A 23,586-nucleotide genomic window follows, 5' to 3' on the forward strand; every position below is an offset into this window, starting at 1 on the left:
CTCATCAATTTTCTCTTCAAAAAATTCAAGAAGATTAGTCAAACATGACCTTCCAGGCACAAATCCATGTTGACTGTTCCTAATCAGGCCCTGTTTATCCAGATGCTTATATATATTATCTCTAAGTATCCTTTCCATTAATTTGCCCACCACTGACGTCAAACTAACAGGTCAATAATTATTAGGTTTACTCTTAGAACCCTTTTTAAACAATGGAACAACATGCGCAGTGCGCCAATCCTCCGGCACTATTCCCGTTTCTAATGACATTTGAAATATTTCTGTCATAGCCCCTGCTAATTCTACACTAACGTCCCTCAATGTCCTAGGGAATATCCTGTCAGGACCTGGAGACCTATCCATTTTTATATTTTTCAAAAGTGTCAGTACTTCCTCTTCTTTGAATCTCATAGTTTCCATAGCTACTCTACTTGTTTCGCTTACCTCACATAATTCAATATCCTTCTCCTTGGTGAATACCGAAGAAAAGAAATTGTTCAATATCTCCCCCATCTCTTTTGGCTCTGCAGCTAGCTGTCCACTCTGACTCTCTAATGGACCAATTTTATCCCTCGTTATCATTTTGCTATTAATATAGCTGTAGAAACCCTTTGGATTTACTTTCACCTTACTTGTGAAAGCAACCTCATATCTTCTTTTTGCTTTTCTAATTTCTTTCTTAAGATTCTTTTTACATTCTTTATACTCCTCAAGCACCTCATTAACTCCATGCTGCCTATAATTATTGTAGGGATCAATAATTGCCCATCCCAGGGATCAATCTTGTGAACCTATGCTGTACTGCCTCAATCACAAGGATGTCCTTCCTCAAATTAGGAGCCAAAACTGCACACAATACTCCAGATGTGGTCTCACCAGAGGCTTATACAACCGCAGAAGAACCTCTGTACTCCTATACTGAAATCCTCTTGTTATGAAAGCCAACATTCATTAGCTTTCTTCACTGCCTGCTGTACCTGTAAGCCAACATTCAGTGACCGGTGTACAAGGACGCCCAGGTCTCGCTGCACCTCCCCCTTACCTAACCTAACCCCATTGAGATAATAATCTGCCCCCTTGTTTTTGCCACCAAAGTGGATAACCTCACATTTATCTATATTATACTGCATCTGCCACGCATCTGCCCACTCACTCAACCTGTCCAGGTCACCCTGCAACCTCCTAACATCCTCTTCACAGCTCACTCTGGCACCCAGCTTTGTGTCATCCGCAAACTTGCTAGTGTTGCTCCTAATTCCCTCTTCCAAATCATTAATATATACGGTAAACAGTTACGGCCCCAACACCGAGCCTTGCGGCACTCCACTCGCCACTGCCTGCCATTCTGAAAAGGACCCGTTCACTCCTACTCTTTGCTTCCGGTCTGCCAACCAATTTTCTATCCATGTCAACACCCTACCCCCAATACCATGTGCTCTAATTTTAGTCACCAGTTTCCCGCGTGGGACCTTATCAAAGGCTTTCTGAAAGTCTAGATACACTACATCTACTGGCACCCCTTCATCCATTTTACTTGTCACAGCCTCAAAAAATTCCAGAAGATTAGTCAAGCATGATTTCCCTTTCATAAATCCATGTTGACTTGGACTAATCCTTTTACTGCTATCCAAATGCCCCATTATTACCTCTTTAATAATTGACTCCAGCATCTTTCCCACCACCGAAGTCAGGCTAACTGGTCTGTAATTCCCCGTTTTCTCCCTCCCTCCCTTCTTAAAAATTATTTTATAATTCTTTATAATTCACTGTTTTCTCTCCCGCATTTCTTAAAAAGTGGGATAACATTAGCTACCCTCCAACCCACAGGAACTGATCCTGAATCTACTGAACATTGGAAAATGATCACCAATGCATCCACTATTTCCAGAGCCATCTCCCTGAGGACCCTGAGATGTTGACCATCAGGTCCAGGGGATTTATCATCCTTCAGTCCCATTAGCCTACCCAATACTATTTCTTGCCTAATGAAAATCTATTTCAGTTCCTCTACCCTCTTAGATCCTCTGTCCTCCAGTACATCTGGGAGATTGTTTGTGTCTTCCTTAGTGAAGACAGATCTGAAGGAGCTATTCAACTCTTCTGCCATTTCCTTGTTGCCCATAATAATTTCGCCCGTGTCTGCCTTCAAGGGACCCACATTTGACTTTGCTACTCTTTTTCCCTTAACATATCTAAAGAAGCTTTTACTGACCTTCTTTATATTGCTGGCCAGCTTCCCTTCGTATTTCATCTTTTCAGCCCGTATTGCCCATTTTGTTTCCTTCTGTTGTCCTATGAAAGTTTCCAAATCCTCTGGCTTCCGGCTACTCTTTGCTGTATTATACATGTTTTCTTTTAGTTTTATTCTATCCCTAACTTCTCTTGTCAACCACAGTTGCCTCCTACTCCCCTAAGAATCTTTCTTCCTTTTTGGAATGAAATGATCCTGCGTCTTCCGGATTATGCCCAGAAATTCCTGCCATTGCTGTTCCACCGTCATTCCTGCTAGGATCCCTTTCCAGTCTACCTTGGCCAGCTCCCCTCTCATGCCTTCATAGTCCCCTTTGTTCAACTGCATCACTGACACTTCCGATTTAACCTTCTCCTTCTCAAATTGCAGATTAAAACTAATCATATTATGATCACTACCTCCAAGCGGTTCCTTTACCTCAAGTTCTCTTATCATATCTGGTTCATTGGACAACACTAAATCCAGAATTGCTTTTTCTCTGGTCGGCTCCATTACAAGCTGCTCTAAGAATCCATCTCGGAGGCATTCTACAAACTCTCTTTCTTGGGGTCCTGAACCAACCTGATTTTCCCTGTCTACCTGCCTATTGAAATCCCCCATCACCACAGTGGCATTACCTTTGTTACATGCCAGTTTTAACTCCTGCTGCAACTTACACCCTACATCCGGGCTACTATTTGGGGGTCTGTAGATAACACCAATTAGTGTCTTCTTCCCTTTACAATTCCTCAACTCAATCCACAGTGACTCTACCCCTCGTCAGTCCCTATGTCTTCCCTCGCAAGGGACTGAATTCCCCCCCCCCCCCCCCCCTCCTCTGCCCACCTGCTTGTCCTTTCTATAGGATGTATAACCCTGAATATTAAGATTAAGATGTGTTTAGATTAAGGTTGTTCTGGGAAAGGGAGACTGGCTGCAGAAGTGTGTTTGACTGTATCTGATTCTTCACTGGAGCACCTTAACTTTTTGATGATTGAGGATTGTTAAAATTGTTGAAGTTGAGATTGTGTGGATTTGTGGGAAACTGTAGAGGAATTTGGGTACCCGATTGAAAGGATTGATTGGGCAATTGTGTTGTGAGAAGTGCGAGACTGTTGACGCGCTACGGAGCTTTTGGCCATAGTTTGGGAGCGAGTTTGATAGCCTCGGAGATTGTGGGGAAAGTGTGAATTGTTAAGGAGGTATGAGTGGTTTAGGAGTTTGTTTCCATCGTCTGCAAATATGGGAAATCAATTGGAGTGGGATATGACTGAAGAATCTGAAAGCCCATTGCAATTAATATGCAATGAATTTCCACAGAAAGCTGAGAGGTTGAGAATTTTTTCAGGAGCATTAAATAAGAGATTAGGGGACAAATTATGGCTGAAGGGAGGCATTAGAACATTGAAGGGAAATAACTTCATAAGTGTATAGAGTGAATTATTTGGCAAAATAGTAATAGTGAGGTAGCGAAGGAGTTAATAGGATTATGGGGAACATATTATGAGGAACAGAAGGCGAATAGAGAAGTCATGAGAATTGCAGATTGGGACAAATAAAATGTCAAAACTAGGAATAAAACTTAAAATTGATGAATTAAATCGACCTCCAGGCACCAGGGGAGAAGGGTGTGGAGATATAAGAAAGCATTAGGAATGGGAAGTAGACAGATCTCCAGAGGGGAAACTGGCACCGATGAATTTAGAGTCCAAGGACCAGATGGTTGGCATTGTCTTTGAAGGGGGAGATGACGAATATTTGGAAGATTGGGAAAGTGTTTGCAACTTCCATCCACCATGCCCCTCTTGCGTTCACCAGGCTCCACCCACACCTTGTATAATTTATGCACACAATAGATATCCAGAGCCTGCAGTACCTTTAACACCACCTGCAGATTCCACATTTGAGTCTGCTTCACAAATGGCAACCATCAGAGCACAAGATGATTTGACTTTATCTACTCCTCTATTGACAGATAGTCCAGTGGCTCACGATACCAGGAGCAGAACAAAGAAGGTAGCCCCAGCATTTAAAGAGTAAGAGGGTATCAGAGACATAGTACAGCCACCAGAATATTTTTGCGAGCCTAAACCTAGACGAATTAGACGAGTAGCGAGAGATAGGAGGGTGTCATTTAAAAGCTACCGTGAACCCCCTAGGGAAAAGGAAGATATATCTGGGAGTGAGACAATAATTGAAGATACCGAGATAGATCCCGATATGGCAGAAAGTACAAAAGCAAAACAAGTAACTCATAGGCAGTTCCCCGTCCATACCCCATGGAAGCCCCACGAGATGATGGCAGTGTTAAGCAAGATCCCTGGTAGAAAGAAGTCGCCTGTTTCCTTTGTAGAATACTTAAGAACTACAATGCGTGGGTATCATGCAGACGCCCGAGACCTATGGGCTACAATTCAACAAATAATCACTCCAACCGAACACATCAGATTTCTAACAACTTTGGGACATCCAACACATGAAGCATTAGCAAATGTAATAGCCGACAATGGTGTAAGAGAAGATGCAGTTTTATCGGCCCTTACGTATGCTCTTCAGAAACCAATTGACTTAGCCAGGATATTAGATATAAAACCAAAAAAGGGAGAGGGAGCAGATGAATTCTTGGAATGATTCTCGGAATTCTACTTGGATCGATCGGGTGACCTAAATTTTCAGGGTGGGGCAAATTCTCCGCAATGCTGTGCCAAACTGTCTTTCTCCCAACGTGGCTGAATCAATCAGAACTAATAATATGGACTGGTCGGAAAACCGTGCCTGTCAAATGGCCAGAGCTATAAGATACCATTGGAAAGATGGTAGTGGGCAGGAAAGTCATCCTGCAGTAAAATCGGAAACTGAATATGTGGTTAAAATGGAGGCACGAAGCTCTGAATTAGGACCATGGAGTCGGCAAATGTTGAGGAAGAATGGAATGGGAGAAATTAAGTCCCAGACTATCCAGATCCAGACCCAAACAGTGCTATACTTGTAGTGGGATTGGACATTGGAGTCGACAAGGGAACGAATGGAAGGAAGGGGTCAGAGAGAGAACTTTCACGATCAAAGGGGCACTCGGGATCCTAGAGGATAGAGAAACATCCAAGATCCTAGAAATTATCGGAGGTTTTTAAGTCCAGGAGATTTCAGGGATCCAAGAGGGCAAAGAGGAGGCTGGCCAGAGTGTCAGGGACCAATAAGACAAACACCTTTCTCACAAACTAAGCCATTTTCACAGTCCTGACCCACCAGCCAGTCCAGAATTTATGGACAAAGTAACCTGACCCCTTCCCCTGAACCCACCCAAGTAATTTACCAAAACGAGAGAATTGGGCATACCATTATAGGGAAAACTGAATATCATACAAGATGAAATTGTAAACAGTTTCACAATTACCCTCAGAACATTTATAATTATGGGAGCGTGTTATAATTGCAACCAATTAGGTAATTGGAGCAAGGAATGCCTGGTAAGAAGACAAAATGGAGCCATTTTCCCCACCACTAGCGGCAGCTGCAGGGGGTTGGGGGTTAATTGGAGGCACTGGTCCCGTCTCTCTCCCTCACTCACCCCTCTCCCCCGCCCGCTGCGGTAATGGCAGTCCCGTCTACCCGGGTCAATGGCTGCGACTGTCCGTCTCATTCGCCGCCGCTGCGGTAACTCACCCTCACGGTCCTCTCGGAAATCTTCTCCACCAGCTCGTCGAAACTCGTAGTGCCCACCGTGATGAACACTGACTCCATTCCCCCCACCCCCCCTGGCCTGGCAGGCAATGAGCAGGCAGGTAGGCGGGTGGGCAGGGCGGGGACAGGCCGAGCGGCAGCAGTGGGCGGGCAGGGACGGGCTGAGCAGCAGCTGGGCCGGAGTGGGCGGAGGGCGAATCTGGTTGGTGACCTGTGGTGGAAGGAACTGCAGATGTTTATTTTTATGGAGGAAGGCAGGAGTGACTGAGGATAGGGGAAAGGAGAGGGAGGAAGAAGTGAGGGAGGGATTGGGTGAGGGGAGGATGAGAGTGGAAAGAAGAGGGAGGGTGAATAGGAGGGGGAGGGAGTGCTGGGAGATGACGGGCTGCCTGCGCAGTTGGGGGCTATGCATGAGTGGTGAAATATTGCGTTGGGGGAGCGGGTTGTGTTGGGGGAATGGGTGAGTGGTGGAATATTGCGTTGGGGGAGTAGACCCAATGGGTCTGCACTTAGTCTAGTATCTTATCTAAAAGCCTCTTAGACACGACTATTTCACAGAATTGGGATAACAATAATGCTGTTTATTTTTGATTCAAAATTTGGCAGAGGTTGACAGGGAAGAGGAAAGCTTTTGACTTCAGGAGTACATTGGTCTAGTCAGTTGCAGAGAGAAGCACAATGCATTTGAAGAGGTGGAACATGGTAAAGGGATCATATGATAAATGCAAAATGCAAAAGAAGAAAGGAGTCCGATAAGAGAGTTCACTGATTTTTATTGGTAGCTTACATGGATGGGGTGCTTAAACTGGCACTCTGGATAGTTGAGAAAAAACAAACTGTTGGAAGAACTCAACAGGCCAAACAGAATCTGTGGATGGAATGAAGAGACAACATAAAGGGTCAAAGTGCTGGGAAGGATAGAGAAGTAATCTGGAAAAGGGGAAAGGGTGGTGGGGCGAGTGGATGGGAGAAAAAGGTGGGAGCCCAGGTGGGTCACGGCGAAGGAGGTTGGGGGGGAGGGGGAAATAATCTCCCAAAACACCCACCCTCTACTTCCCCCAAATCCACTTTCTTCCCTCCCATGTCTCACCTATAATTATTACTAACATACAACGTAAAAGAGTAGATATGCTAGACTAGCATGCAATAGTTGACAGGGGAAAGTAAGCCCCACATGCAGTTTCAATCACAGTACAGGTAATAAGTGATTACATTTTAGAGATTCTGGGGGAGAGTTGGGCAAATTGGATTTTTTTAGCTGAGGAATGATACATAAGATAAAGTTGTTTTCATTCAAATAAATACCAAGTTCCTCCAGCAGTTTGATTTTGATATTTTAGGGAAGTGATTGGTAGGTATACTTTCCAGCACCACCAAGCAGAGGAGGGGTCAGCTCCCTATTCCTTGCAGGGTGGTTTTGATTAACAGGGCAGGAACTTACAGCACAACAAACCACAGAAAAAGGACTGCTGGAATAACTCAGCAGGCAAAGCAGCATCTGCAGAGGCAGAGAAATACTCAGAATATCAGCTCAAGGTCCTGTATCGGGATTGGAAGGGGTGATGCCGTGATGGGCAGTACAGAGGGAATGGGAAGGGTGAGACCAAAGATACTAGAGCTCCTCTAGTAACTTTGGGTGAGACCAGGGCTGGCAGACAATAGGTGGAACCAGATGAGAAGGGACACATGGAACCAGGTGGGGTACAAAATGTGTAGAAAAGAACTGCAGATGCTGATTTATACCAATAATAGACACAAAATGCTGGACTAATTCAGCAGGTCAGGTAGCATCTCACTCGAGAGAAGGAAAAGTTGACGTTTTGAATGATTCTGACCCTGTCTGAAAGTCACCTATTATTTTTCTCCAGAGATGCTGCCTAACCTGCTGAGCTACCTTCACAATTTGTGTCTATTCAGGTGGAATACAAGGTGAAGTCCCTGGGAGAATACAGAGTACAGCCCAGGAACCAGTCCTTCAAGTTCCTGTGTCCTACGTTAAGCCAGGATGTACTAATCTCATCTGCCTACGCATGATCCACACCCCTCAATTCACAACATACCAATTACGTTGGCACATCCAGCATTTGAAGATTTGTTGATACTTATGCCTGAAACGCAGTGAAGTTCAGACCGGGCAACTAAACCTCTGGGACCAATTTCTCACCCACGTTCCTCCCTCCAACTAAGGCCCGAGGGCTGAAGAAGATTCCTCGTCGAAACATCACCGTCCTGTCCATGAGATGCTGCCTGACTCGCTGAGTTACTGCAGCATTTCGTGTATTTCTTTGAGTCCCGTGTATCCCGGCTCTCAGAACAACCCCTTCTCTCCCTGAACTGTCTATAAGCATAAAAGGCAGCGTATTTAAAAGACAGAGGGATGTCCTCTGCTATATGTTAAAGGAATCATATGATAAATGCAAAATGCAAAAGAAGAAAGAAGTCCGATAGAGAGTTCACTGATTCTTATTGGTAGCTTACGTGGTTGCTATATTTAAGAGCGAGTTAGATGTGGCCCTTGTGGCTAAAGGGATCAGGGGGTATGGAGAGAAGGCAGGGATGGGATACTGAGTTGGATGATCAGTCATGATCATATTGAATGGCGGTGCAGGCTCGAAGGGCCGAATGGCCTACTCCTGCAACTATTTTCTATGTTTCTATGTCCTGGTCGGCCAAAACTCTGATTATTAATAACCACTTTCTGTTATTTGCACTTTACCAGTTTATTTATTCATGTGTGTATATATTTATATCATGGTATATGGACACATTTATCTGTTTTGTAGTAAATGCCTACTATTTTCTGTGTGCTTAAGCAAAGCAAGAATGTCATTGTCCTATACAGGGACACATGACAATATACTCACTTGAACTTGGTTTACCAGACAGTGCTGACACGGCCACGATGGTGGGGAGGGGGCGCCGGCAACGCGCAGGCGCATCGGCAGCATTTAGGGCGGTCGGCTACCGACTACGCATGCGCATTTCCCGGCGCCGTGCCTGCGCAGGCGCAGTGGGGCCAGGAATGCCCAGGGGGAGTGAGTGAGTGAGTGGGCGGAGCGGAGCGGCCGGCAACGTTGCCCGGGTGATGACAGTTGCCCGCCCGCCAGTCCGCGCGCCCGCCCGCCGGTGGGGAAGTGGCTGCGCTGCGCTGCGCTGCCGGCCATTGTTGTCCGCGAGGACGGCGAGTCTTCAATGTGTTCACGATGCGGCCGTGAGACGCTCACCGAAGGCGACCAGCTCGGCTTTGTTTATTGCGGTGACTCCAAGCCCGAGGCCTACGGCAGCGAGCGGGCGGGGCCCACTGGATGGCTGAGATGAACGGCTCCAGGAAGCACATCTCCATTAGCGTCCCCGACCAGCCCGACACCATGTCCCCGCACATCAAGTCGGCGGAGGAGCTGCGGGTGATCGGCTTCAACCTGAGCGACTTCTCCAGGACCATGCAGTTTGCCATCTGCGTGGCCGGGGTCTTCGTTTTCTATCTCGTCTATGGATATATGCAGGTCATTGGCAAGTTTAATCTACAGCCGCCGCATGCTGTTCCGCACAAGTCTGTGCCACGGTGTCACATGCCCGTGCCGATTGCGCCTGTTGCACTGCCTACTGTTGCATTGGCATTAATATCCCTTCTCTTGGTTCCCAGGAGCTCATTTTCTCACTGGAAGGTTTCAAACCCTTCGGTTGGTACCTAACTCTGGTGCAGTTTGCTTTCTATTCCACGTTCGGACTGATCGAGCTTCAATTTACGCAGGACAAGAGGAAGAGGTAATTGATTTGTAGTTATGCTCCTGTTTTGGTAATCCCCATTGCAGACATGAAATCTAAAAAGTAAACAACAGTCATTTAGAACCACGTAGTTGAGATTATTAAACCTGTTTGGCGTTTTGTGTAACATGGTAGTTCAAAATATTTTCAATCAAACATTTTTCATTCCAACACGGACTCGATGGGCCGAATAGACAATAGGTGCAGGAGTAGGCCATTTGGCCCTTCGAGCCAGCACCGCCATTCAATGTGATCATGGCTGATCTTCCCCAATCTACCCCGTTCCTGCCTTCTCCCCATATCCCCTGACTCCACTATTTTAAAAGCCCTATCTAGCTCTCTCTTGAAAGCATCCAGAGAACCTGCCTTCACCGCCTTCTGAGGCAGAGAATTCCACAGACTCACCACTCTGCAGAAAAAGTGTTTCCTCGTCTCCGTTCTAAATGGCTTACTCCTTATTCTTAAACTGGCCCCTGGTTCTGGACGCCCCCAACATCGGGAACATGTTTCCTACCTCTAGTGCGTCCAAGCCCTTAACAATCTTATGTTTCAATGAGATATCCTCTCGTCCTTCTAAACTCCAGAGTGTACAAGCCCATCTGCTCCATTCTCTCGGCATATGTCAGTCCCGCCATCCCGGGAATTAACCTTGTAAACCTTCACTGCACTCCCTCAATAGCAAGAATGTCCTTCCTCAAATTAGGAGACCAAAACTGCACACAATACTCCAGGTGTGGTCTCACTAGGGCTCTGTACAACTGCAGAAGGACCTATACTCCCATATTCAAATCTCTTGTGATAAAGGCCAATATGCCATTCGCTTTCTTCACTGTCTGCGGTACCTGCCTGCTGATGTACAAGGACCCCCCAGATCCCGTTGTACTTCCCCTTTTCCCAACTTGACGCCATTTAGATAGTAATCTGCCTTCCTGTTTTTGCTACCAAAGTGGATAACCTCACATTTATCCGCATTAAACTTCATCTGCCATGCATCTGCCCGCTCCCCCAACCTGTCCAAGTCACCCTGCATTCTCATAGCATCCTCCTCACAGTTCACACTGCCACCCAGCGTTGTGTCATCTGCAAATTTGCTAATGTTACTTTGAATCCCTTCATCCCAATCATTGATGTATATTGTAAATAGCTGCGGTCCCTGCACCGAGCCTTGCGGTACACCACTAGTCACTGCCTGCCATTCTGAAAGGGACCCGTTAATCCCTACTCTTTGTTTCCTGTCTGCCAACCACTTCTCTATCCATGTCAGCACTCTACCCCCAATACCACGTGCCCTCATTTTGCCCACTAATCTCCTATGTGGGACCTTATCAAATATCGAATAACGTCCTATCGCGCAGTTATTATTTTTGGTTCAGCAACATCCGGTGATTGGGTTATGTTCTTACATAATGCATGGACATCTTTCATATCTATGATGTTTTCACATCTATGATCAATCAGTGGTGAATTAAGTCGTCACGTTTATTTGCCACATACACATACAGGATGTGCAGTAAAATGAAAGTGGCAATGCCTGCGGATTGTGCAATAACAACCGAACAATAGAACAAAGCCAGTATTTACATTTTAGAATATTTTTTTTTAAAAGACACAGCACACAGTAAATTAGTCTCTGGGGAGATAGGAGTTGACAGGCCTGATGGCCTGTGGGAAGAAACTCCGTCTCATCCTCTCCGTTTTCACAGTGTGACTGCGGAGGCGCTTGCCTGACCGTAGCTGCTGGAACAGTCCGTTGCTGGGGTCCCTCATATGTTGCTGGCTCTGGATCTGCACCTTCTGGTATATAGGCCCTGCAGGGGGGGGCGAGTGTAGTTCCCATAGTGCGTTCGGCCGAACGCATTACTCTGCAGAGCCTTCCTGTCCTGGGCAGAGCTGTTCCCAAACCAGATTGAGATGTTGCCGGACAAGATGGTTTCTACAGCCCCAGAGTAGAAGCACTGAAGGATCCTCAGAGAGACTCTGAATTTCCTCAGCTGCTTGAGGTGGTAAAGGCGCTGCCTTGCCTTACTCACCAGTGCGGCAGTGTGTGTTGTCCATGTCAGATCCTCTGTGATGTGGACTCCCAGGTATTTAAAGCAGCCCACCCTATCCACAGTAGTCCCATTTATCTCCAGTGGCGTGTACGTCCTCGGATGTTGAGCCCTTCGAAAGTCCACAATCAGCTCCTTAGTTTTCGTGACATTCAAGAGGAGGCTGTTGTCCTGACACCAGAGTGCCGGATCAGCCACCTCCTCCCGGTAGGCCTTCTCATCGTTATCGTAGATCACGCCCACCACCACAGTGTCAACAGCAAACTTGATGATGGAGTTGGAGCTGAACCTGGCCACACAGTCATGTGTGTACAGGGAGTACAGTAGGGGGCTAAGGACACAACCCTGGGGGGATCCTGTGCTCAGGGTGAGGAGGTTGGAGGTATGTCTCCCCATCTTGACCACCTGGAATGCATTGCCACAGACGGTGGAGGAGGTCATCCAAAGCTTCGTCTGAAATTGTTTTGAGTAGAATTTATGGCCTAATTATCGCTAAAAAGTTTAAAGTGGATAAACCAAAATGTTACCATTTCACACGGTAATTTTTGGTAGTAGCATTTGTGGACAATAAACATCATATAGTGATACAGCATGGAAACAGGCCCTTTGGCCCAACTTGCCCACACCAGCTAACATATATCCCAGCTACACTGGTCCCACTAGTCTGCATTTGGTCCATATCCCTCCAAACCTGTCCTATCCATGTACCTGTCTAACTGTTTCTTAAACGTTGGGATAGTGCCAGCCTCAACTACCTCATCTGGCAGCTTGTTCCATACACCATATAACCATATCACAATTACAGCACGGAAGCAGGCCATCTCGACCCTTCTAGTCCATGCCGAACACGTATTCTCCCCTAGTCCCATACACCTGCGTTCAGACCATAACCCTCCATTCCTTTCCCATCCATATAACTATCCAATTTATTTTTAAATGATAAAAGTGAACCTGCCTCCACCACCTTCACTGGAAGCTCATTCCACACAGCCACCACTCTCTGAGTAAAGAAGTTCCCCCTCATGTTACCCCGAAACTTCTGTCCCTTAATTCTCAAGTCATGTCCCCTTGTTTTAATCTTCCCTACTCTCAGTGGGAAAAGCTTATCCACGTCAACTCTGTCTATCCCTCTCATCATTTTAAAGACCTCTATCGTCCCCCCCCCCCTTAACCTTCGGCGCTCCAAAGAATAAAGACCTAACTTTTTCAACCTTTCTCTGTAACTTAGTTGCTGAAACCCAGGCAACATTCTAGTAAATCTCCTCTGTACTCTCTCTATTTTGTTGACATCCTTCCTATAATTAGGCGACCAAAATTGTACACCATACTCCAAAATTGGCCTCACCAATGCCTTGTACAATTTTAACATTACATCCCAACTTCTATACTCAATGTTCTGATTTATAAAGGCCAGCACACCAAAAGCTTTCTTTACCACCCTATCTACATGAGATTCCACTTTCAGGGAACTGTGCACAGTTATTCCCAGATCCCTCTGTTCACCTGCATTCTTCAATTCCCTACCATTTACCATGTACGTCCTATTTTGATTTGTCCTGCCAAGATGTAGCACCTCACACTTATCAGCATTAAACTCCATCTGCCATCTTTCAGCCCACTCTTCCAACTGGCATAAATCTCTCTGTAGACTTTGAAATTCCACTTCATTATCCACAACCCCACCTATCTTAGTATCATCTACATACTTACTAATCCAATTTACCACACCATCATCCAGATCATTGATGTACATGCCAAACAACAGTGGACCCAACACAGATCCCTGTGGCACCGCACTAGTCACTGGCCTCCAACCTGACAAACAACCATCCACCATTACTCTCTGGCATCTCCCATTCAGCCACGGTTGAATCCATCTTGCTACTCCACCATTAATACCCAACCATTGAACCTTCTTAACCAACCTTCCGTGAGGAACCTTGTCAAAGGCCTTACTGAAGTCCATATATACAACATCCACTGCTTTACCCTCATCAATTTCCCGAGTAACCTCTTCAAAAAATTCAAGAAGATTAGTCAAACATGACCTTCCAGGCACAAATCCATGTTGACTGTTCCTAATCAGACCCTGTTTATCCAGATGCTTATATATATTATCTCTAAGTATCCTTGCCATTAATTTTCCCACCAATGACGTCAAACTAACAGGTCTATAATTGCTAGGTTTACTCTTAGACCCCTTTTTAAACAATGGAACAACATGCGCAGTATGCCAATCCTCCGGCACTATTCCCGTTTCTAATGACATTTGAAATATTTCTGTCCACCACCCTTTGTGTGAAAAAGTTACCTCTCAGATTCCTATTAAATCTTTTCCCTTTCACCAAGAACCTATGTCCTCTGGTCCTCAATTCCCCTACTCTGGTCAAGAGACTCTGCTTCCATTGCACATGAAATCAATTTTCAATAAGGTAATGTGCTGGTCATTAAAATTTAAGACAGATAATGATAATCAATTTGGTGCACATAAGAATATTGGGAGCTAGATGTGTTGTACTGCCGTTTAAAGCATTGAAACAACATTATAGATCACCCCAGCACCATAAAAGCTATATAATGATTGAGATCTCCATTTGCAAGATTCATGAAAAAATGTGTTTAGTTGCATTTCCTTCCACAAATGTTTCCAGCTTTTTCTTTTTTTTATTTCCTTGGTAATGCAAAGATATGTCAATACTAACATAGTGTTCTCAATTCATCTATTGCAAGTTCTCACAGCGGCCGGCATTGATCCTCACAGGTGCAATGTCTGCAACCAGCATTTAATGAAACATGCCACAATACAAGCAATGCTTTTCCAGCCATATAGCAGGTCTGATGCTAAATAAATGATTTTGATCCATGGGCATGAGAAGTTTTTTAGGCAGTGCCAGATACTATCAAATTTCTTTTTAACCCGATACAGTGGATAACAGAATTCTGATTTGGACCACACTTAAATTGCACCTGAATTGCCTATAGCTTTTGCACTGACTTGGTCCACATTAGGAGAATTACAATTTAGACACGTACAATTAGCGAAGCTCCAGAACAAAATCCAAAGCATCTGGCTAAATTAAATAAAAATTGGAGGTTACACAAAAAAGCTGGAAAAATAAAATAAAAGAAAATAAATAAAAATTGGCTTGGCAATAGGAGACAGAGGTAGTGGTGGAAATATGTTTTCTGCTTGTAAATCTGTGACCAATGGTGTACCCCAGGGATTGGTGCTGGGACTATCAAGTTGATAGCAAACATGCAGAAGACACAGAAATGTGTGGAGCTGTAGACAGTGAGGTAGGTTGGAAAATAGAACTTTATTTCAACATTTGTGAGTTGATATGTTTTGATACATTCTCACTAGGGTAGTAAATGTTCATGTTCTAAGGTTGTTGATTAACAGGGATTTGGGGTTTAAGTTCCATAGTTACTTGAAAGTGGCAACAGGGGTAGATAGGATGGTAAATAAGGCATATGTCACGCACGCTTTCATTGGTCAGGGCACAGAATAGAAAAGCTGGAATGTTATGTTGCAATTTTACAAAACACTGGTTAAACTTCACTTGGAGTATTGTGCACAGCTCTGATTGCTACACTATAGGAAAGATGTGGTTGCGCTGAAATGAATGCAGGGAAGATTTTGCAAGATACTGCCTGGAATGGAGGATTTTTGTTATGGAAACGATTGGAGGAACTGGACATGTTTTCCTGGAGTGATTGAGGCTGAAGGATGAATTAATAAGACACATTTAAAAAGATGAGGCATAATCATAATCTTTTTCCATGGTAAGGGTATCGAAAGAAATTGGGCTCAAATTTATGGGAGACGACAGAATTTTCAAGAGGATTTGAGGGAATTTGTTGTTCAAATGAGTGTGAGTGGAACACACTACCAGAGGATGTTGTGGAATCAGATACAATCACCACGTTTAAGAGACAGTCACTTAAATAGGAAACGCATAACAATATTGGCCTGGAGCAAGCTTCTGGGATTAGTCTCAATGAGCAAAAAGGTCAGCATGAACATGGTGGGCAAAAAAAGCTATTTCTATGCTGTGCAATTCTTCGTTAATTTGATTGTGATCTTACTGAGTTTTTTTGATCAGTTGCAAATGATATAAGGAACAGTCATGTCAGAGGGGATAAGAATAGAATTAGGCCATTCGGCCCATCAAGTCCACTCTGTCTTCAATCATGGCTGATCCACAGTGCCCTCCATAATGTTTAAGAATGAACTGCAGTTGCTGGTAAATCAAAGGTAGACACAAAATGCTGGAGTAACTCAGCGGGTTAGCAGCATCTATGGAGAGAAGGAATTGTCGATGTTTCGGGTCGAGACCCCTCTTCAGACTCCATAATGTTTGGGACAAAGACCCATCATTTATTTATTTGCCCCTGTGCTACACAATTTGAGATTTGTAATAGAAAAAAACACGCGTGGTTAAAGTGCACATTGTCAGATTTTAATAAAGGCCATTTTTATACATTTTGGTTTCACCATGTAGAAATTACAGTCGTGTTTAGGGCACCAAAATGTTTGGGATACTGCAATGTCATGTAAATGAAAGTAGTCATGTTTAGTATTTTGTTGCATATCCTTTGCATGCAATGACTGCACAAAGTCTGCAATTCTTGGACATCACCAGTTGCTGGGTGTCTTCTCTGGTGATGCTCTGCCAGGCCTGTATTGCAGCCATCTTTAGCTCACATAAAAAATAGGTGCAGGAGTAGGCCATTCGGCCCTTCGAGCCTGCACCGCCATTCAATACGATCATGGCTGATCATCCACCTCAGTATCCTATACCAGCCTTCTCTCCATACCCCCTGATCCCTTTAGCCGCAAGGGCCACATCTAACTCCCTCTTAAATATTGCCAATGAACTGGCCTCAACTACCTTCTGTGGCAGAGAATTCCAGAGATTCACCACTCTCTGTGTGAAAAATGTTTTCCTCATCTCGGTCCTAAAAGATTTCCCCCTTATCCTTAAATTGTGACCCCTTGTTCTGGACTTCCCCAACATCGGGAACAATCTTCCTGCATCTAGCCTGTCCAACCCCTTAAGAATTTTGTAAGCTTATGTTTGTTTTGGGAGCTAGTGCCCTTCAGTTTTCTCTTCAGCATATAAAAGGCATGCACAATTCAGTTCAGATCGGGTGATTAATTCGGCCACTCAAGAATTGACCATTTTTTAGCTTTGAAAAACTCCTTTGTTGCTTTAGCAGTATGTTTGGGATCATTATCTTGCTGTAGCATGAACCGCCAGCCAATGAGTTTTGAGGCATTTGTTTGAACTTGAGCAGATATGATGTGTCTATACACTTCAGAATTAATTATGCAACTACCATCAGCAGTTGTATCATCAATGAAGATAAGTGAGCCAGTACCTTCAGCAGCCATACAAGCCCAGGCCATTACACCCCCACCATCGTGTTTCGCAGATGAGGTGGCATGATTTGGATCTTGGGCAGTTCCTTCTCTCCTCTCCTCCATACTTTGCTCTTGCCATCACACTGTTAATCTTCGTATCATCTGTCCACAAGACTTTTTTTCCAGAACTGTGATTGCTCTTTTAAGTACTTCTTGGCAAACTGTAACCCGGCCATCCTATTTTTGCGGCTAACTAAGTATAGCCTCTGTATTTTTGTTCATGAAGTCTTCTGCGGACAGTGGTCACTGACAAATCCCCAGCTGACTCCTGAAGAGTGTTTCTAATCTGTCGGACAGGTGTTTTGAGGTTTTTCTTTATCATAGAGAGAATTCTTCTGTCATCAGCTGTGGAGCTCTTCCTTGGCCTGCCAGTCCCTTTACGATTAGTAAGCTCACCAGTGCTCTCTTTCTTCATAATGATGTTCCAAATAGTTGATTTTGGTAAGCCTGAGATTTGGCTGATATCTCTAACAGTTTTATCTTTGTTTCTCAGTCTCATAATGGCTTCTTTCATTGGCACAATTTTGGCCCTCATGTTGATAAACAGCATTAAAAGTTTCCAAAGGTGATGGAAAGACTGGAGGAACGACTAGGTGCTGAGAGCTCTCTTATACCTGCGTTAAGGAGTTATTTAAACACACCTGAGCAATTACAAACACCTGTGAAGCTATGTATCCCAAACCCTATGGTGCCCTGAAATGGGGGGGACTATCTTTAAACGCAGCTGTAATTTCTACATGGTGAAACCAAAATGTGTTAAAAAAATGCCCTTTCATACAATCTGACAATGTGCACTTTAACCACATGTGATTATTTATATTATAAATCTCAAATTGTGGAGTACTGAGGCAAATAAATAAATGGTGGGTCTTTGTCCTGAACATTATGGAGAGCACTGTATCACTCCCTCCTGACCCCATTCCCCTACCTTCTCCTCATAACCTCTGACACCTGTATTAAAGGAAATTAGTAGCATTAATTTTAAACATTAATTGCAGATATTTATGTTTTGGAAATCTATTGCATTTTGTGTTTATTATTATACATGCACTTAATTTCTTATAAAGCACCGTTGTGGCCTTGTGGATGTCAGTAGGTATATTTTCCTCAATAATCCAACTGGAGTCCCAAGGCCAAGATTCCTCAAACACGGGGAGAAGGCAGTAAGGCCTGACCAGTGAAAGCATGCAGATACCTAGCGCAAACAATCATACAGCAACTCAAATTATGCTGCAATACTTTCAGCACTATCTGCCCGTCTGTAGACTGCAAGTCTCTCAAGGGACTCAGAATGTAATTAGAAGCAAACTATACTTAACCAAAGAAGAAGAAAAAGCATTTATTACATTTTTTTCTCAATTTTCTATGTATTATACAGAGAGTGCTTAAATATGATCCAACTTTGTTAATTTTAATAATTCACATTGTTTCAATTTGGTTCAATATTTGCACAAGACTGTTCACAATTAATTTCAAACATAAATAAGAGCAGGAATTGCGGGGGCACAGAGTTCCGATTGATACATAAAGTTTTAGATTCAGTAAGATCACTGGTAATTGCACCTCCATAGATATAACAAACTCATTAAGTCAGGACAAGCACTGCAAACCATGGCTCTGGTTGCACAGTCAGTCCACACTCTAGTCCGTATTTCCAATCTGCACTTTCCACTCCAGTTCTAACTCAACCTCTGGAGCCCAGCTCTGGACACATCAACCCGCATTCTAGATCCTGGTTCCATCTGTGCTTCTGATGCAGACCCAGGACCAATCTCACAACATAGATGCCCTTTTAGTGCCTTTTGAGCAAGTTTAAAATGATACCCGAGTTGGAACATGCAAGTGTGCAGTTCAGATCTAGTAAGTTAGCAGGTAACATGGACATAATGTACTTGCAATTAGAAATAAGACATTGGACTTGATTCAAACCTACAAAGCAATTGTAATAAAAAATGGAAACAAAAGCTTTGAGTATGGTGCAATGAGTATGAACTTAAAATAAACAATGCAAAAGATAATATTTTATGATTAAGTGTGATTTATGTATTTGCAGATTTGAATATTTTACTGAAGCATTTTTAATTAAAGCCTGTGAACTGAAAATTACTATGGCATGACATTGTTCTTTTCCTATACTGTACTATTTAAACATGTTAAACAATCATCATTACATCGTTGAAAACATCAACAGGCACGGTGCCTTACAATGCTATGTACGACAGTGATCACAACTTCTACTGAAGTGTGGATGGCCGTTGGCTCACTGGAAGCTCATACGCCCTTTGACAGGTCTTGTTTTTGGTCCTGCTGGGGGTCCACAGCCCCCTCCTCACCTGGCAAACCAGGTGGGGGAGACGGTTTAAGCAATGGTTACATATTATGGTTTACGAACAAAGTATATAAAATACCAGAATGTGTGCCTTATTTTACAGAATCCCTTGGAAAACGTATATGCTCATAGCATTTCTAACAGTGGGAACGATGGGTTTGTCAAATACTTCGCTGGGTTATCTGAATTATCCAACTCAAATAATCTTTAAATGCTGCAAGCTGATTCCTGTAATGATAGGAGGAGTCTTCATACAAGGTACACAAAAGGGTTGTAAATTCTAAAATATTACAGTTCCTCAAATGCAATGTTATCTAAGAGAATTTTTGTTGTCTTTTGAGTTTTAGTCCAGTTTACACCAGGGGAAAGTAAACTATTTTAACACATTCTTGTGAATGTGGACTTTGCAATTCTATGTGAACCTTTGAATTAAAATATCAATTCATAGACAATTTTTGCTTACCACTGTAAAATAACTCTTGGATTTTATTACCTCTCATAGCAAGTTGTAAAATATATGGTGGCCCTTCATTTTAAATTTACACTGAAGTCTGCTAGTTAAATAGATAAGTATTGTGAGGTATTTTTGCAGATTCGAATATAACACATAATTGACAGCACACACCCTTCATATTAACACGTCCATGCCAGCTTTTATGTCCATTAATACTAATATTTGCCCACTTTAGAACTGCATCCTTCTATGCCTTCCATAAGCCTGTCTAAATGTCTTGTGAATATCATCTTCTATTTGACACTACCACAAGCACAACTGAATTTCAGATATTGACCACTTCCTGCATTTTAAAAAAAGACTTGTTCCTTTAAAATCCCCGTTAAAACACATTTCTCTCAGCTTTAACCCGTGCCCTCACACTGATATCCCTAGCAAGAGGGAAAAAAGATTCTGACTATTTACCCTATTTGTGCCTCATATGATTCTACATGCCTCATAATCTTATGTACCTGAAGCACATCACCTAGCAGCCTCCTTTATATCCAGGGGAAACAAACCTAGCATAACCAGTCCCTCCCCATAACTAATATCCTCCAATCTTGGCAACATTCCTTTGCACTTTTATATCTGATGGTTAAGTGAAAATGGGGTAAATGAGACAGTGCAGGATAACATACAAGCCTCGGGAGATGAGCTACTGTTATGAAAGCTGATAATGAGAATGTTAGAGAATGTGGGTGGAAGTTGGAGCTGAAAGTAAGCTGTCTTTATTATGAAAACATCATGATCTAAATATTCATCATGAGTTGAAACTTTGCTAGCCCGTTGGCAAGACTGATTATCCAAAAGAACAAGCAAGCTTGAAAAAATATAACGTTTCACAAAATGTTTCCTAGATAATAAAGTTTTTTTTTAATATAGTTATTGTGATTAACGCAGCAAAGTCTGCAAGTAACATTGAGTTAAATGATCTGCAAATTTTTAGGGAGTTACATGTTGGCAGGATGCCAATAAAATATCTCTGTTGTGCATAGAGTGGAAAGATGGAACAATTTTCTAAACTGTTTCTATCAACTTTTCCATTGATATATATTCTATACTTTAAGCTGGATAACACTTTACATACAATTAAAGTATCAATAGTTCAATCGTGCTTTATTTTTATCACATGTAACTGCACAATGAAATTCATTTTGCATATGTTACACATGTGGGCGCCACCATTTTTTGCGCCATCATTCAAAGTCCAGTCAACCCACATCCTCGGTGTTCTGGAGCGGTTCCTGTGAATCAATGTCCCTCTCCGCTCCATGTCTGGCCATTTTTCTGTCCCGGGGGCGCCTCCTCCAGCCTATCTTGAAGGCGCTGGAAGCATTACCCTACCGGCCCTTGCTCCTCGTGTCTGACTTCTCCAGCTCCCTCCTGGTTACGTCGTCTGCCAAGACTTCGGGCGGGTTCCCTGTCCCACTGATCGACGAGACTTCGGGCGAGGTCCAACCAACCAACGAGCTGATATATGGGAAAAATTTTACAAAGGTGTGTTAAAAGTCGTTAGTATTATTAAATAGGCTGCATGGTCAATTATTTTTGAAACTGATCTGTATCTCACATATTTTGTTTGTGTACTTATTAGATATTGGTTTTCTTATAAGTTTTATGATTCGAGGATTTTTTGTTACATAAAACAATGCACCAATGTACATTCTTCTGTCATCTGTGTAATCTGTTATATCTCTCCAACAGGAAAACGCTACAATTTTACAGATATATCTGCTGCACTTTGCATGAGTTTTGGTCTGATTTGGTTCACTTTGGCTGATAGCAAAGTGACACCTAACTTCAATTTCGTAGGTAAGGCATATTAAAGAATACTTTTATTAATGACTTGACTCTTGCTGTTCTTTATATCACTTCTGACTATATTTTCCATCCAGGATGTCATAATGTTTGCTATTGAATAGTTGTGAACCTGTGTACAAAAGCATTTGGGTCTAATATAATCCATTTATATTTAGTAGCATCTTTTGAACAGTGCTATTGGTGAAACCCTTGAATTCCTTTCCGTCCAATTCTCATTATATCTACCATTATATAATATTTTCCTGCATAAATTAAAAAACTACTGTTTTAAATTCAATGTGTAATATGACACATTTAAAGCAGTGATAGATAAACATTTATTATATAAACAAAATTAGAGTACAATTAAGGCATGTAACAATTAATTTTCATGCAGATGGTGTAAATGTTTATTTTTAATCCATATTTTTGATTGAAAAAATGAGCCAATTTATTATTGACTGAACCTTCCTGGTAGCTCTGGAATTTGGAGATTATTCAGGTGAACTGTTTTGATATAAGGAGTACTGTTTCATATGGTGAATACACAAGGTCAAGTGCCTTGGGGCAAATAAAATGGCTGATAGTCACTTCAGAGACTAAATTTCATTTCCTTACATACATTCACAACTATTTTTTGTATATCCGGGCACACCAAATAACACAGAAGCACCTTGATTTTCACTGACCAGCAGTTTCTTTGTTGGAGTAAAATGTCTTGACATTCATATAATCTTGACTACATCTCATTTGTTCTGGACAATTTTGCCTTGAGAAGCAAAAATTCTTTCTTCTTAGTGCAGTGGTGAAATAATAATGAAGTAAAAGTAGCCTTCTAGACAAAAGTCAGTTGAAGCAATAGAAACTGGTTAAACTAATGGGTTAGGGAATTGCAGTCACCCAGTGGTCAAGAGCACAACTGTGTGATGGCTTTGCCTTGAATTCTACACGGGACATATTATGGCAGAAGCCCTTGTCTTTTGATGAACGACAAATTACAATAGCACCCTCTTTTTTCGGGGCTAACCTTGTTGAACAATCATGTATTGATCACCCAGCTTATGATCACATTGAGCGGGTATTGGAAGTTCAATTGATGTTTATCCCATTCCTCACTTCCAGCCAGACCGAGCCGCCGCTATAGGGGTGCTGAAGGCATGGCATGCAGGGCAGTGATCCTCCCCACCATCATCACCATGATGATCCAGAAGCGCATGCTGGCCGAGGTGGACGTGCTGAGCAGCCACACGTGCGGAGCCTGCAGCCGGTCCCAAAGCGGCTCCAGCCCCAGCCGTGGGCAGCTCTGGAGGGGGGGGTGAGTTAGGGTTAGGCATTTTCCTCTCAGTGGAGGATGCCTTAGCCTTCCCCCAGCCTGGCACTGCCCCAGTCCCACTATGGCCGTGACCCCCACTCAGCCCACTGGCAGTCAGTGGGGTTCAGTAAAAGGGTGAACGGAATATAATTTAGTAAACGGGGAAACGGAATATGATTATATATAACTCCAGTCATATTCACGTCATATTATATATATATATATATATTATAGTATAATGCTATACATATGGTTTAAATAGACCTCAGCACCGAATTAGGCTCCCATAGAATAATTTGAGCATTGAGCACTAGATGGCGCTTACTTTATCTATATAATTTTCTAATTAGCTTAATTAATTAGTGTGCAACTTGACACTGACGAGTTATGAATTCCTTCTCAATTATATTTTATTTAAATGTGTGCCAAATTCCAAGTAGATACCAGACATGGATCACAAAAGTTAAATTCTAGACACATTTTCGATACTCGGCCCA

At 43.0% G+C, this 23,586-nt stretch overlaps 1 protein-coding gene across 1 annotated transcript in view; it reads left to right on the plus strand.

Annotated features, from left to right (window-relative positions):
- Window positions 1–8,988: 8,988 nt before the first annotated feature.
- Window positions 8,989–23,586, plus strand: part of slc35b3 (solute carrier family 35 member B3) — a 42,085-nt gene continuing 27,487 nt past the window's right edge. The window contains exons 1-4 of the mRNA XM_055634793.1: window positions 8,989–9,414; window positions 9,555–9,676; window positions 19,585–19,739; window positions 21,682–21,789. Coding sequence (XP_055490768.1) covers window positions 9,217–9,414; window positions 9,555–9,676; window positions 19,585–19,739; window positions 21,682–21,789 — 583 coding nt within the window. The 5' untranslated portion in view covers window positions 8,989–9,216. The remainder of the gene's footprint in view (window positions 9,415–9,554; window positions 9,677–19,584; window positions 19,740–21,681; window positions 21,790–23,586) is intronic.

Source organism: Leucoraja erinacea, chromosome 4, assembly GCF_028641065.1.
Source record: "Leucoraja erinacea ecotype New England chromosome 4, Leri_hhj_1, whole genome shotgun sequence".
NCBI classification, from domain to species: Eukaryota; Metazoa; Chordata; class Chondrichthyes; order Rajiformes; family Rajidae; genus Leucoraja; species Leucoraja erinaceus.